We start from the raw sequence: 16,581 nt of genomic DNA on the forward strand, positions 1-16,581 counted from the left end.
CCGCAATAACACACAAGCATTTATGGAAACAAAGTTTACTGAGGAAGACTATCAGTATATACATAAACTTGGACGAGAGGCAAATGGGGAGGAGAAGAAAAGGCGCAATGAACTTACTGATTTCCGTGACCAACGACAAGCAAAGAAAACTGCACGCAAGGAGGTTCAGGAGCAAAATGCAAAGGCAACTGCAGAACGGATTGCACAGTTGGAACTTGTTTTTGACAAGGAAAAGGTCCCAGGACTCAAGGGCACGTCCCTCAAGGACCAATTGAGACTCTTCAAGAGTGCAGGTGCTCCAAATCTCAAGCAAGGGCCAATGCCAACCAAAGTTGCTGATATCCGCAAAGCACTTGTAGATGCTATTGATCTGCATACAAATGGTGCTTGGAAGCTCATCCAATATGAGGAGAGGAAGAGGAGGATGAGGAGGAAGAGGAGGATGAGGAGGAGGGTTGGGAGGATATAGAGGGCTATGAGAGTGAATGAGATGTTGCCAGAAAACTGCATTTTCTTTGGATATTTTTCATGTTTAGCATTATTACAACACTTTGAAATTTGAATGTATAAAGTAGGCTATTGTACAACTATTCTACAAAAGAAAAACTAAGGGAAGTGATCACAACTCATTCTGGAATTGGATCAGTGGCTGTGCAGCACCTATTGGCCCAAGGTTGCCTCCTCGAGCTATGAGCTTCACAACTTCATTCAACAAGATATCGGGATGATGGTCACATGGCCAATTACCAAAAATAGCCAAAAATAAAAGCTATAGCTCTACACTGTAGCTTACTGAATCTGTATGAAGTATGTTCAAAAGTGCTCCCATTGTGCAGATATGAGATAAATGAGGGGGAGTGGTGGTGTAGTGGCACCACTGCTCACCTCTTGGTGCACTCAAGCCAGGAGGTTGGGGGTTCAAACCCTCCACAAGACCATTCCCAGACTACATGTTGACACTGGGGATTTTCGCTGCTACTATTGACACCTGGGAGATCGTGGGATTAGGGAGGATGTGCTGGACACTCAGTGATATTAGCCAGGTGCTGCAAAGGCTGGAATGCTGTCTTGTCATAGATGGGAGGCATGGGATGTTGGAACCATCCCTCAGGGTTGCCTCTTTGGGAAAGTGGGACTGTGGTCTCACCATGTTGGGAGTTCTCTGGCGATGGGACCAGTGATGGAGTGGCGGTGCAGTTGCTGGAAGGAAATCACTCCAAAGTTAAATAAACCAATACAACAAACTTAACCAGTTGCAGGCCAGGTTCAATACTGTTCTATTCTTGTATCAAGAAAACCTTCATTGACCTAGGAGATGTATCGGAATGTAAAAAGATATCATGGGTGCCAACAGCATGCATGGATATTACAGGTGCCATGTTGTTTCTAAGGCTGAGGGTCATGCCAAGAATGAATAGTCAGGAAACACCTGGACCTTGGTCCCAAGATGTGGTCATCAAAGGGGAGCAGTAGTTATGTAGTTTGTATACTTTCATGACATTCTCTGGGATATAGTTGATACCTTGGGCTTGGCTCTTGACAGACTAGGTCCCAACACTGTTAGGTGTAAGTCCCTACCCTATGGCATCAGGGGTTTCTGGGTGCTATGGACTAGATAGGGATAAATAATAAATTCCCCAACACAGATAGAATTTGGAACTGGGGGTATTACTATACATGGGGTGCAGGAACTGAGGTCTTTACCTTCTCTGGGTTATTCTGTATGGATTCCATGTGGAATCCATGTAATCTATGAAGAATTGAGAATTGAACCCTTGCATTATCATGTGGCCAACACAAAGAGTGCTCTTCCCACTGCACTATGTAACTGTTTAAAAATGTTAAAATAAGGTCAATAGATATTAATATTGTTATTTTCTAGCTACACCCGAAGCTCAATTTGTTGTCCTCAACAATCAACAAACAATCAACAAATGTTCCATTCCAACCACCACCATTGATGCAAGAGAATATGCATCTGGAAAATACTTCACAGGAAGAAAAAGACTTTGCACCCTGGCTTATTGAAATTGGGCATAGGAAGCATACAAATGCAGGGGGTTCTACTCTTCTGCCAGAAAGAATGAAATGTGGGAGTGATGTTGCATCTCTAATTAATGCACTCTATCCTGGCCTAACCACTTTGTCTCAAAATGCAAGTAATGTCCAGTATTTCCTTGATCAGACCATTTTAACAGCTCGGAATGATGATGTTGATGATCTCAACAAAACTATACTTCAACACATGTGCGGAAATGAATTAACATTTCACTCTGCAGATTCTATTATGAGAGAAGGAGGTGTAGATGGTGAATTTGAATATCCAGTAGAATACCTCAATTCCATCAACCTTAGTGGAATGCCTCTAGCAAAATTGAAACTCAAGATAGGTGCACCAGTGATGATCCTTCGAAACATTGATCCAGCAAATGGACAATGCAATGGAACCCCTGCAATCCTCACCTGTGCCTCTTCCCATGTTTTAGAAGTATGCATTCTGGGAGGAGAATATGCAGGACACACAGCATTCATTCCCCACATAAAATTTAAGCCTTCAAATGGTGAACTTCCATTCCAGTTATGCCAAAGGCAATTTCCTGTTCGCCTGGCTTTTTGCATGACAATTAACAAATCCCAGGGACAGTCAGTCAAACATTTAGGACTGGATGTTCAGACCCCAAAGTCACATTTAAACAAATATTGTATTGTGAAATGACAACTAAATACAGAAAGATATTTTACTAATGTAATGAGGGAGAGGGAGGGAGTGGTGGAGTGATGGAGGGAGTGGTGGAGTGATGGTGGGAGTGGAGGAGTGATGGAGGGAGTGGTGGAGGGAGAGAGCTATGGAAGGAGGGGGAGTGAGTGAAGTGAAATGATGGAGAGGGGAGGGGGTGAGAGAGGTGGAGAGAGGAAGGGAGGGAGGAAAAGAGGGAGGGAGGGAAGGAGGGAGGGAGAGAGAGAGGGAGGGAGAGAGAGAGGGAGGGAGGGAGAGCGGGAGGGAGGGAGAGAGGGAGGGAGGGAGACAGGGAGACAGGGAGGAGGGATGCACTGAGTTGTCATTTTGTGGGCACCGAGTCATTGCACACATAGGCGGGCTGCTTTTCGTGGGTGGCGGTTGTTGTTTGTGTGTGCTGGGTGTTTTTCGTGGGTGGCAGTTGTTGTTTGCATGGGCGGCGGCTGTCATTTGTGGGTGCTGGGTGTTTTTTGTGGGCGGTGGGCATCGTTTGTGGGCGCTGGGTGTTTTTTGTGGGCAGTAGTTGTCATTTGTGGTGGTGGGTGTTACGGTCGTCATTGGTGGGTGGGAGGGGGTCATCGCTGTCCCTTGTCTTTCTTGTTTGTCATGTCGGTGGGCACTCATGGTTTGTGGGTGGTTGTCGTGTCCATGGGTGGGGTCATTGTTGTGTGATTGATGAGGCAACGGCAGTGACAAGGCAACGTGTACGTGGTGGGTGAGCAAGAGGGTGGTGATGGTGGTGTTGTCGAGTGTTGTTGGGTTTGGGCAAAATTCCCACTTGTGGAATTCACCGACATCCTTTCTAGGTTAAAGTGCTTGATATGAAGTATTTGCCACTCCGTCTGTAAGGTTGAGAGTTCAATTCTGTCATGTTGTGCTTTTTTTGTATTATATAATAACAACAACAGTGACAGACTGTTGGTCCCACTGGGCTCCCTGTCCCTGGAAATTCCTAGTAAACTCCTCCTGGACTCCTTGTACTGGACTCCACTATACCCATTCTTTAAAAATCCAGCAGAATTCCACAATTCCTGGTGGTTTGGGATCATTCCAGTAGGAGTTTACTAGGATTCCACTAGGACTAGGGTACAAAATTTGTATGGTGATCAGCCAGCATGAAATTTGTCCCAGTCCTAGTCCAGTCCAGTAGGATTCCAGGAATCCAGTAGGAGTCCGGTAGGAATAGGTGGGGGAGAGTAAAGAGGTCCCGTCATCTAAGCTGTCCACATGGGTCTCAACTGGAAACTTCCAAACCATGGCCCTCCCCAGCCAAGGCCCAGGGTCCTCCGTCATCCAGGCACCAGCTGCAAAGGCAGCCTTGTACTGGGAATAGTAATTGGGAAAGGCGACCTTGAAGCATTCACTGAGGTACAAGGCAACAGATCTACTGCCCTCAAAATATCACAAAACAGCCATTTGCCCTTTGCATGACTCCCAGCCATGTCCCACAAGTGGGTCATGGGATCATTCTAATTGAAACAGGGTTAGCGCCCCAATGGCCAGGAAATTTAGGATACAAACAGGATGGCCTTGTTGATGCCATGCGTGGACAAGATGTGTCACCCCCATTCTTTCATCCCCCATCTCCTCAGCTGACCCCATGCCATCCCTAATATATTCCACATCTTCAGGGCAATCAGGGGGGGGCTCGAGACTGTAAGCCATAACACTTTGGTTGGGATGCTGGATATCCCCTTTTGTTGGTGTGAGGGGCCAAAAACTGGTGAAGTTCTTGTGCACATTGGTGATATCTCCAAAGCATGTTGCTCTGTGATTAGGCAGTGAGGGGCCGAAGATACTGTCAATGCCGCTTACTTAGAGGAATTCCATCCCAGTGCTGGTCTTCAGACTTAGACGCTTGAACGTCCTTCAGCATCCGTTTATGGGGTCCAGGGTAGGCGGTCTGTATTCATGTTAAGCGGCATCATCCAAAAAATTACTTGACTTACCCTTTCCCCCCTGCCTTTTCTTTCCACTGTAGCCTGGTCATTCATCTGCATTCTGTGGGAAAAGACACATGCCAAGGTCTTCCCAGTTTTGTCCATGAATTTTGCAGAGCAGGCATCTGCTTTGAGGTCCTGCATCCCAGAGATGATAGTGTTGGCCTTGTCGACATCTTTGTCACAATTTTTGGTTCGTTCCATAAGGTCAGTGAGTGTGATGTGGGAGAGAGTATAGGTGGGAGCATATTTCAACCACAGATTGGCGGACCTTTCAGCAGACGCATAGCAGCCTTCTCCTGTGACTCAGAAGAGCAATTTTTGGCCCTTTGTCGCCCCACAGGGGGGTTCAATTCATCAATGTTGGGCAAGGGCACAGGAGGCTGTCTCTGCTAGAGTTGTGAATACCCAAGAATCAAGGAAGAAACAAGCCGCTGACCAGGTTCAACCTAATGGCAGAACACTGCTCTCCGCCTTTAGACACAGTTGGGAGTGAAGATAAGACAGCCTCATACCTTTTTAACGACACTTTTGAAATTCCTTTACCTCATATCTCCACAACAGGAGCACTTTAGAACATAATTCAAACAGATTTGGGAAGCTACATAGTAGGGCTACAACTTTCGTTTTTGACCATTTTTGGTAATTTGTCATGTGACCATCATCCCAACAACCCATTACATGGACCCTGATAGGTCAAATCATTCTTGTCTTGGTTTCTTCACTTTTAGTCAAACCAGGTGATATTTCCCTTTTGGGATGGACCCTGACTGCTTGTGTTCAAACGTTCAGCTCTGCTGAGTGGCAGATATGAGGAGATTTCAAATCCAAGTTTTTTGATGATCCCATTCCTATGGAATGACCCCGTACTTTTTCATAAATGGCAAATTTTGAACATATTCTATCTGAAGAAGGCAATCTTGCCTTGGGTAGTAATTTGGCTAAAGTTCATGCCTTTGCAATAAATAAAGTCTTGCAAAATTCTTGTTTTCCTTCAGAGCCCATGCCATTGTGATGGATACAACATTAATTTATTTGTCATGAATATAAATGGCCTGGCAAGATATGCACTTTTAAGTGGCTTGTGATGGATTATCCACAGTGAAAATGGCCAAACTCTGGGATAAAGCCCAATCAAGCTAATTTTTAAGTGAAATTTCAAAGGATCAAGTTCATCCTATAGCCTCCACTTGTAGCTTAAAATGTCATGTCAGAAGAAATTTGAAGAACTATTCCACAAAAAATGGAGCCCAATGGATCAGTATTGCAGCCTGGAGAAATAATTTTCATATTTTGTAAAAAGCACCTCAGACACCCTGTGACAGCTATGGAATGATGGTATGGTACAGTATGGTATGGAATGGTATGGTATGGAATGGAATGGAATGGAATAGAATGGTATGGTATGCAGTGGAATGGTATGTGGCATCCATACCATGGTATGATGGAATTGGTATGAGGGTCATACCACTCTGGAATGGGGTACCACTAAGGTTCCCTAATTCAAAGAATTGGATAACCTCATAGGTACCCAAAAATGGGTGGTTGAAGTGTATCCAGAGCCAAAATGTATTCAGTGGTGTGACAGGCAAGTTTAAAGAAGTATCTACAGCATTGGTCCTTCTTTTCTGGAAGAAGAAAAAATGCTACCATCCTTTTGAGTCAATCCATGGAGACTTGGGATGTCTTTTAAATGATGCCTAAAGTATGGCATGATACTAAATAGATTGTCACTGGGTATAACTTGAAAAGTCCCTAATAAAAGTACATTTTGCATACAGCAATCATCCTAGACCAATCCTTGACATTTTTCTTGGTGAGTTGGGGCTGAAAATATTTCACAAGGCACTTCTCATGCCTACTAACAAATCCTAAAGAAATAAACAGAGGTCCTATTGGACAAGGATGTGAAACCCCCACACCTTTCTTGCTCTATGCAAAATGTATTTTTATTGGGGACTTTTCAAGTTATACCCAGTGACAATCTATTTGCTATCATGCTATACTTCAGGCATCATTTAAAAGTGCCAACTGTCCATCACATCCAAGTCTGAGGCCATGTTCACCAAGGTTCAAACCAAGTTCAATTGTTGCTGGGCACAGCAGTCAGGTTGGCACATGATGACACCAGATATGTCATCATGCTCTAAAAATTGACACCTCCCACTAATAAAACTTGATGACCTGCAACCTATTTCTTTGGTGTGCACATGCTGGTCTGACACTTGGCTAAGAGAGTCCCCCAGGCCCATTACATTCACAAATACACCTGCATAGAAAGGGTTTTTGCCCAGAAAGAGATTGCAGGCAGTGAAGACATGGATGAGAGTGCTGTTGGGATGGATGAGGATAGTGGTAGTGGTGAGGTGGTGATGGAAAGTTCTGTAAAGGTGGAGAGTTGGAGTTATTCTGAAGCAAAGGTGACCTTGGTGGAGTGGCTTCAACATGGGGGAGGTAGCAGTCTGTATTTTGGGGCAAAGAGACTGTTAGTTCCTCCATGGGTAAATGGGGAGATGATGGTTGTACTGGAGACAACTGAATAGGGGTGAATAGTGAATCTCTCTGAAATGGCATCCAGCCAGATGAACCGTTGTTCTCCAAAGGCAATTGTGGAGGGGTTCAAATGCAAAGGTAATTGTGGTAAGGGCTGGTGCTGAGGAGTAGGAGTATGTAAGATGGGCTTGGTGCATACTGATATCTTTGCACCACTGGCATGTGCATTCTGGATGTGAATCATCAGAGTTCTGATGTCAGGAAGGGCTGTTGTGCAAGCATAGCAGGGCATATTTGATGTTTCAGAAGGTCTGTGACAGACGGCAAGGAGAGCAGCAGAGTCTCTAAGAGAGAAGGAGGCTGCCAGGCAGTGAACATTGCTTTCATGGGTAGACTGTTGACGAAGGCGTGAGTGTGAGATGGTGGTGGAGAAAATCCGGGGTATGTGGGAGAGGGTTCATAACATGGAGCCGCGAGCCAGTACCATGTTGAGGTTATCCTGTGACCCAGGACATGGGGTGCGGTCACATGGCGGAGGACTCTGGTATCCTGGAGGGGAGGTGTATGGCTGCCTAGCCATATAAATAACCCCCTATAGGGGGACAATAAAGACCTCTACAAAAATGAATAATGCACTACAAAAGTCAGAAATAGACTACAAAGTTTACTAATGGGCTATGACACATAGTGTTTAAAGGTTCAGTTCAGTCCGGTTTTTTGCCCCAAAAACGCGCAACCGTGGACCGCAACCGGTCCAGGACCGAACCAGATATTGAGGGAACCGAACCGAACCACCTAGGACCGGTCTTTTGCGGTCCATGATACCGGTTCAGACCGATCCAGACCGGTTTTTTTGCGTATAATTTATTATATCAATATAAACCATTTGTATCTCAACCATGATTACTCTGAAAAATAAACGGGTTATATAAAATAGTAAAGCATATAAATACCCGTCATTCTACCAATTTTCAAGAGATTTAATGAAGATTTGACATAGCTATGACTGAAACTGAATTATATCTCCTAGAGACTTGGGTAAAATATGGATTTGGTTATATCTTTCTCAATTCTTAACCGTTTTTGATGAAACAAAAACCCAATAAAAGGCAATAAACGTGGTTACAAGGCTATGTAACGCACGTGACCGTTTAACCGGTTGCAACCGATTAAAACCGGTCTTTGAACGGTTTTCAAAGATTTTCGAAATGAGGCAACCGGCAACCGGACCACCCCCAAATTGGGGCAACTGCAACCGAAAAAAAGACCGGACCATGGTCCGGTTCAGTTCGGTCCACCGGTTTTTTGCGGTCCTATGGACTGAACCTTTAAACACTAATGACACATTTCAAAAGTTGGACATACAGATGAGTGCAAAATGAATGAACCATGGGTGATTTTCTGGTTCTTTCTGAATATGTATTGTGGTCTAAATGTAGTTGTATTACACTAAAATGGCTGGTGTGCCACCCATTTTATGAGTCCTGTGAGAGTGTATTCCTGAGGACTGGAGACAGTCCTGAGGATTTTCAGACAGGACTAGTCCCAGGATTGATCCAAATGATAAGTAACATAATTGGTCATGTGATTGATTTCAGGGTCCAGAGCACATCTCCAAATACAGAAGGTATGGCTATGGATTATGAAAAATCAGAGTAACTGTTGGCAGTCAGGAATGCTGCCTCCCAATTCTCCTTCCTCTCTGATGGAAGGATGCAGCAACCTTCCACCAGTGGCATCCATATTGAAGAAACAGGTTCAACCTCTAACATTGCCTGCCATATCTGACTAACAGTAAGGAGCTTAACAGCAGCCTCAGTTAGGAGGTCCAGCCAGCTGGGGAATCTGCAGCGATTTCCATATAGGTATAGTTCATTGAGCACAGTTGGGACATCTGAAAATAGTTGGGGGAATTTGTCATGGAAGATGGCCTGAGAAACTTGACAGGCAAGTAAAGGAGTTATTCTGAGGCCAGTGAGCTTCTTCATTAGCCTTCCTGTGCATAATGCCACGTCACGTCCACTCCATGCTCTCAAAACATGCCCTTCCAAAGGTATGGAATGGGCCCAGAGAATGCTTGAATGATAAGAAAAATCACGATTAAGGGCTTTTAAGACATTGCATGCAACTGGCCGGATGAAGTAGAGGTAAACCGCAATGTATGAGAACAACTTCTTGGGAAAGGCAACAGGTGTTGGCACAAATTCTCTGTTGCACTGTTTTGCCTTGGGGTGGGTAGCAATGAAGGTGTTGTCCACAATCCAGACATTCCGGTCCATCAATTCTGAACAATCAAAGCGAACAGACGATAACTGCCACCCACAGAAGCTAACACCAGTGGAGAGGACAAGGATATTTGCCAGGGAGTCAAGGGCCATTTGCTCTTGCTCCAACCAACAGTTGGCTTGATGAAGGTCAACTTGGATTTCACCATCTATCACAGATATATGGTCAAAAACCAACTTCCTCAGCTGACTTTGTATGGGGCCCATCCACCTGAGGTTTTGGACTTGTTGATGGGGTGCAAGTCTGATCCCGACATCCTTGATTTCATGTGTCAACCTTGTAGAATTCTCAATGAAGTCAGCATCTGATATTGCCAGAGAAAGGACGGTGTCTCGAAAATTGGTGTCTGCTTCTTTGCATGCTGCAGCCCAAGTGTGCATATCAATTTGCTTCAGGGGAGCTCCTAGCCTCCCAAAGCTCCACAAATGGCCATCCCCTGATGAGTTGAATTGCATTGAGCCAGTTTCCTCACGAGTGTATCAATTGACTTTGAGCCAAACATAGTGAAGGCAGGAAAATGGGGTTGAGCGACCCCCTGTGGGCCTGATTGTCAGCCACGGCTCTTCTTCGTTTATGAGGCTAAAAGAATTTCCTATGGTTAGTCTGCGCTTGAGTGGATGAAAATGAAAATCACTTGCAGGATGACCAATTGTGAATTACTGGTGGCAGCCTGTTCTGGGGAGGGATTGTCATGGTCAGTCGAGTGTTGATCAATGTTGCAATCTTGGCAGTCTAGAGAATGGAATATTAGCAAGGGGTGATGGTGGAGGAGAATAAATTGAGCTCACACGTGTAAACCTCATTCATGGTTTTTTCCAATAAAAGCTCATTGTCAATGTCTTCATGTGGATCCTGTTCATCCTTGCTGTCTTGTATAATATATTCTTCTTGAAATACATCCACATTGAGATTTTCATCTTCAGAGTCATCTGGATGAGTGGGTGCTTCTTCAGCAAATTCTGTGTTCAAGACATTGGCATCGGTTTCCAGTGGCTTTGTGGCACTTCAGTCACCCACTGACCACTGACTATTAGTCATGTAATTTCAGTATATATTACATGACTAATAGTAGTACTGTATTTATTTATTGTACTGAATATATCCAGAATCTTTACTGTATCTGTTTTCTTAAAATGTCACAAAATCAGCTGTCACACTATTGAATCTATTTTTTTGCACTAAATAAATCTTTTTGGTGCCAAGACTCTGAATTAAATTTATTTCATAGTTTCACTACTGAATCTATTTTTTTGCACTAAATAAATCTTTTTTGATGCCAAGACTCTAAAACAAATATATTTCATGGTTTCACTACTGAATAAATCTTTTTGGTTAACATGTCACAAACTTGCCTGTCACACCACTGAATACATTTTGGCTCTGGATAGACTACTAGAGGTGTCTGGGGTCCTAGTTCCAAAGAAAAGTGTGTTATGATTTTTCACTAGTAGAGGTATTATTGATAAATTTCTTTTTGTTTGTAAATGCTTTCCTGGGGCTGTAGGGTCCTACTGTTTTCAGGATCCACTGCCCATTGCCAAATATGGAAGGTGTGGCTATGTTAAATGAAAAATAGCAATAAAATACAGGGAACAATGATGAGTTTAGGGTGTTGCTCACTGTTGGTGATGATGTTGGGGGCAGTTTTCAGGGTCCATGTAATGGGATGTTGGGATGATGGTCACATGACCAATTACTAAAAATGGTGAAAACGAAAGTTGTAGCCTTACATTGTAGCTTCCCAAATCTGTTTGAATTATATTCTGAAGTGCTCCTGTTATGGAGATATGAGGTAAAGGAATTTCAAAAGCATCGCATTTTCTTTTGTTTTTTGTGTTTTTCTCTATGAAAACAAACCAAACAACATGATTTCAGTATATTTAGAAAGCTAAGAGAAAGGGCTTACAGTAAAGATTCTGGATATATTCAGTACAATAAATAAATACAGTACTACTATTAGTCATGTAATATATACTGAAATTACATGACTAATAGTCAGTGGTCAGTGGGTGACTGAAGTGCTCAAATACCACATCATCATAATGGATGCAGTATTAATATGTATCAATAAATGGCTTTTGATGCATGGAAAAAGCTGGGATAAAGCTCATTTGAACTGATTTTCAAAAGATGGATTTGACTATGTAGCCTCCATTTGTATCTTAATATCTCAGGAAAAACCTGAAGAACCTTTCCACAAAAAAATGACACCCAATGGACCAATATTGCAACCTGCAGAAAGAATTTATATATTTTGAAAAAGGACCCTGTGACAGCTTTGCTATGATGGTATGGTATGGTATGGTATGAGGTGACATGGTATGGTATGGTGACATGGTATTGGTATGATTGGGATATGGTATGGGTTTTCCATTCTGTAGCACCATGGTATTGGTATGGAGCTCATATACCACTCTGGAATACTCAAGGTACACTAAATCAAGGAATTGATGTACCTCATAGGTACCCAAACATGGGTGACTGAAGTGGCCTTGCAAGCAACAAATTTAGAACAAGAGTCAGGCAGCCATTTCAACTCCACTACAATTAGAGAAGCAGCCTCAAGTGCATGTTCAATTATAGAGCTCTCAATTGACACAGCAGTCAGATTAGGAGCCTCCAGTGCAATCATGGAGATCTCAGTAGTCAGATCAGATTCGATCATGGAGTACCCAGCCAAAACAGCAGTAGGTTCAATCATGGAGCCCCCAGTCAAACCAACAGTCAGATCAAGATGCTCAAGTGTAGATTCAATCATGGAGCCCTCAGTCAGATCAACATCCATGTGTTGCTCACCATCAGAACTTAGCCCTGGAGAATGCTTCTCATCTCCACCTGTATCTACTTCCTGCTCCTCCCACTCCTCATCACCCTGGTCCTCCCCCTCCTCATCACTATCCTCCTCATCATCATTACTAACCTCCATCTGACCTTCCTGTAAACAGCTTAAACTTCTACTAGACCCACTCCCCATAGACTCATCCTCCCTCTCATGCTGTGGCTGTGGGCTGGTAGGTTGAGAGAAAGCGAGATGCACAAGTGGTGAAGGAGAGGGGAGCACACTGAAGTTTTCTGATGGCCTGAACAGCGATGCTGATATGCTTCTTGAGGGAGAAGGTGAGCCTAATGGCTTGGAAGGAGATGCTGAGGCACTTCTTGAAGGAGAAGGTGAGCTACTGATGTGTCACTCATATGGTGCACCTTGAGAGCTGATCGGAATTGAGAGTCAAGGTGTTCTTGGCCTTGTGGCTCAAACCTCAGGTGGTGGTGACAGCAGCAGGTGGAGGTTGAGAGGGTTCTGGTGATGCAATAATGAAAACGCCAGTGGTGGGTGGGAAAAGTTCATATTTAGTCAAGATATCATGTTTGGACAGAGAGTGTTTCTTGCTAAGATGCCCCTCAACTGCCCTCCAGGAGACTGCTGTAAAGTCATCGAAAAGGCATGATATCTCCTTATCTATTGCCGGCCTGACCGATCAACCAATCTCAGTGCCAGCACCCAGTTCTTAAAAAAAATAGAAAAAAGCTGATTGTTTGGAGATGGGGTAGCTGGTTGAAACACTCACTCTTTGAATTTACAACAACTATTGGAGTTAGACAGTGATTGTGCTTAAAATGCATCTCATAGTGCTTGAGGCCACCCTTTTCTGGTTGAATTGTGTGGTGGGGGCAAGCTGAACAACTTGCCCTGCCAATCGGGTCAGACAAGGGCTCAATGATTATGGGTGAACATATATGCCATCACAAAATTCAGATATCTGGTTGGTTAATTGCTTTGGCCAATGCCATTGCAAATAAACTTGGAGAAGATCGTACTTTATCCCTTTTCTTTCAACATGAATCACTTTTCCAGCATACTTGCAAAAAGCTCAATGATTTTGCCACTGCCTTATCTCTTTCTTCTTATGATAAGAAAGGAAATTGCATCTGTAAACTCCTTCTGGTATCTATGAAAGAAATACAACCAGCTCTTGTTATCTGCCCAAATTCTTTCATCTGTGGAACACTTTCATGTCAACCTCACTCTTTGCAGAAGGGTACTCAAGATTGTGATATACCTTTGGTGACATTTATCAAAGGCCACTCAATGTATGAGAATGTTCCTGTACTTACAGGAAAATGCCCTAGATGTGATACATTTTACTCTGCAGATCATGAATGCTACTAGTGTTTAAAGGTTCAGTCCATAGGACCACAAAAAACCGGTGGACCGAACTGAACCGGACCATGGTCCGGTCTTTTTTCCGGTTGCAGTTGCCCCAATTTGGGGGTGGTCCGGTTGCCGGTTGCCTCATTTCGAAAATATTTGAAAACCGTTCAAAGACCGGTTTTAATCGGTTGCAACCGGTTAAACGGTCACGTGCGTTACATAGCCTTGTAACCACGTTTATTGCCTTTTATTGGGTTTTTGTTTCATCAAAAACAGTTAAGAATTGAGAAAGATATAACCAAATCCATATTTTACCCGAGTCTCTAGGAGATGTAATTCAGTTTCAGTCATAGCTATGTCAAATCTTCATTAAATCTCTTGAAAATTGGTAGAATGACGGGTATTTATATGCTTTACTATTTTATATAACCCGTTTATTTTTCAGAGTAATCATGGTTGAGATACAAATGGTTTATATTGATATAATAAATTATACGCAAAAAAACCGGTCTGGATCGGTATGAACCGGTATCATGGACCGCAAAAGACCGGTCCTAGGTGGTTCGGTTCGGTTCCCTCAATATCTGGGTCGGTCCTGGACCAGTTGCGGTCCACGGTTGCGCGTTTTCGGGGCAAAAAACCGGACTGAACTGAACCTTTAAACACTAACTGCTACGAAGACTTGACCAAATTTTTTGCTCCAACTCAAATGGCTTGCCCAACATTGTCTTTCACATTGGTGGAGCAAGTGTTATATTTAAAATTAGAAGCTGTTATCCTCTCTGACATTATCTAGCCACTGGCCTGTATTTGCCCATTTTCACTTCAGTCACCCATTTTTGGGTACCTATGAGGTACATCAATTCCTTGATTTAGGGTACCTTGGGGGTACCCATTCCGGGGTGGTATATGAGCTCCATACCAATACCATGGTACCATGGAATGGAAAACCCATACCATACCCCACTCATATCAATACCATGTTACCATACCATACCAATACCATGTCACCATACCATACCATGTCCTGTTATACCATACCAGATGGTATGATGTCACTTCATACCATCATACCAAAGCTGTCATAGGGTGTCTGGGTCCGTTTCCAAAATATATAAATTATTTCTGCAGGCTGCAATACTGGTCCATTGGGTGCCATTTTTTGTGGGGTGGTTCTCCAGGTTTTTCCTGAGATATTAGGCTACAAATTCAGGCCATATAGTCCAAACCATCTATTGAAAATGAGTTGAAATAGGCTTTATCCCAGCTTTCCCATGCATCCAAAGCTATTTAATGATACATATCTTTCCCAATCCTTTCTATTAGAACAATATTCATCCAAATCAAACAAAACCACATCTATTGTGATGAAGTGGTCATAGAGAAGAAAAGAAAAGTGGAAATGCTTTCAGGTTTTTGCTAAGATTTCCAATTCCAAGTGGAGGCCAGATAGTCAACTCCAACCTTTAAAAATTGAGGGTTTTTTCATTCCTGAAAAGCCATTAATATAAATGCTTTCAATAATAGGTTAAATATATTTTGCCCAGTAGTCCTGCCTACTTACATAGCATACACATATAGTATGGCCAACAACACCATCATATAATCTCAATTTTCTTAAACAAGTGTTGTAATGAAAAAAGCAGACACTACAAACCAAAGTGTGGGAAATAATTCCCCACCCAAATGCGCAGTGTGCCTGACATCAGGTGTGTCAGAAAAAAGTGTAACGCTTTTCTTAATTAGGAAATAGTGTGCACATCATCATTAACAATGACCACACCATGCTAGCCATTAACTCCTCTAGCCCAAGAAGCGTGGGAAACAGTTCCCAGCCTAAATGTGCACTGTGCCTGACATCAGGTCTGTCAGAAAAAAGTGTAACGCTTTTCCCAATTAGGAAGTCGCCCAATTAGGAAATAGTGTGCACATCATTAACAATGACGACACCATGCTAGCCATTAATTCTTCTGGCCCAAAAAGCGTGGGAAACAGTTCCCAACCTAAATGCGCACTGTGCCTGACATCAGGTGTGGCAGAAAAAAATGTAATGCTGTTCCCAATTAGGAAATAGTGCACACATCAATGCATATACTACACATGGGTCAAACCCATTGGTAAATATCTGTCAACAAACATCCCAATGAGGGTATTCTGTCTACAAAATAATAGGTAAATCCCCTGTCCCCTATATTAAAAAAATCCCAAGTTTTTCTCTTAAATATAGGACCCCAGACACCCCTTGTGGCTGAAAAAATATATCCTTAGTCAACCCTAGCTGCAAAATATATGCCAAGTCCATCCCAGACAAGAAATATATTTCTACATTGTGACAGTCACAATTCAGGGTCCAGGCATAAGAAATATATTTGGAGTCCATTCCAGTGAGGAAATATATTTAGTGTGACATTGGACAACAAAATATATTTAGGTAAAAGTGGAGATATACAAGCCCAGAATATATACACTATAGATATACACCCTGACATTTAGTCCCGTAGTATTCATGGAGTTTGCAAGACTAACAGTCAGTTGTCAGTGGGTGACTGAAGTGGCAAAAACCTGAAAGCATTTCCACTTTTCTTTTCTTCTCTATGACCACTTCATCACAATAGATGTGGTTTTGTTTGATTTGGATGAATATTGTTCTAATAGAAAGGATTGGGAAAGATATGTATCATTAAATAGCTTTGGATGCATGGGAAAGCTGGGATAAAGCCTATTTCAACTCATTTTCAATAGATGGTTTGGACTATCTGGCCTGAATTTGTAGCCTAATATCACTTCAGTCACCCATTTTTGGGTACCTATGAGGTTATCCAATTCTTTGAATTAGGGAACCTTAGTGGTACCCATTCCAGAGTGGTATGACCCTCATACCAATTCCATCATACCATGGTATGGATGCCACATACCATTCCACCTCATACCATACCATACCATACCATACCATACCATACCATACCATACCATTC

At 42.9% G+C, this 16,581-nt stretch overlaps 3 protein-coding genes across 3 annotated transcripts; all 3 read right to left on the reverse strand.

Annotated features, from left to right (window-relative positions):
* Nucleotides 1-3,727: 3,727 nt before the first annotated feature.
* Nucleotides 3,728-4,881, reverse strand: LACBIDRAFT_322457 (uncharacterized protein; the record flags this gene model as incomplete). Its single annotated transcript, XM_001875949.1, has 4 exons — nucleotides 3,728-4,100; nucleotides 4,335-4,488; nucleotides 4,553-4,640; nucleotides 4,687-4,881. The coding sequence occupies 4 exons, from the start codon at nucleotides 4,879-4,881 to the stop codon at nucleotides 3,728-3,730; spliced, it is 810 nt and encodes a 269-aa protein (XP_001875984.1).
* Nucleotides 4,882-8,810: 3,929 nt separating this feature from the next.
* On the reverse strand, nucleotides 8,811-10,494 carry LACBIDRAFT_322458 (uncharacterized protein; the record flags this gene model as incomplete). Its single annotated transcript, XM_001875950.1, has 4 exons — nucleotides 8,811-9,892; nucleotides 10,117-10,188; nucleotides 10,245-10,415; nucleotides 10,485-10,494. The coding sequence occupies 4 exons, from the start codon at nucleotides 10,492-10,494 to the stop codon at nucleotides 8,811-8,813; spliced, it is 1,335 nt and encodes a 444-aa protein (XP_001875985.1).
* A 1,396-nt stretch (nucleotides 10,495-11,890) lies between these two features.
* On the reverse strand, nucleotides 11,891-12,802 carry LACBIDRAFT_322459 (uncharacterized protein; the record flags this gene model as incomplete). Its single annotated transcript, XM_001875951.1, has 3 exons — nucleotides 11,891-12,464; nucleotides 12,520-12,629; nucleotides 12,713-12,802. The coding sequence occupies 3 exons, from the start codon at nucleotides 12,800-12,802 to the stop codon at nucleotides 11,891-11,893; spliced, it is 774 nt and encodes a 257-aa protein (XP_001875986.1).
* Between the last annotated feature and the right edge of the window lie 3,779 nt (nucleotides 12,803-16,581).

Source organism: Laccaria bicolor, genomic scaffold, assembly GCF_000143565.1.
Source record: "Laccaria bicolor S238N-H82 LACBIscaffold_3 genomic scaffold, whole genome shotgun sequence".
NCBI classification, from domain to species: domain Eukaryota; kingdom Fungi; phylum Basidiomycota; class Agaricomycetes; order Agaricales; family Hydnangiaceae; genus Laccaria; species Laccaria bicolor.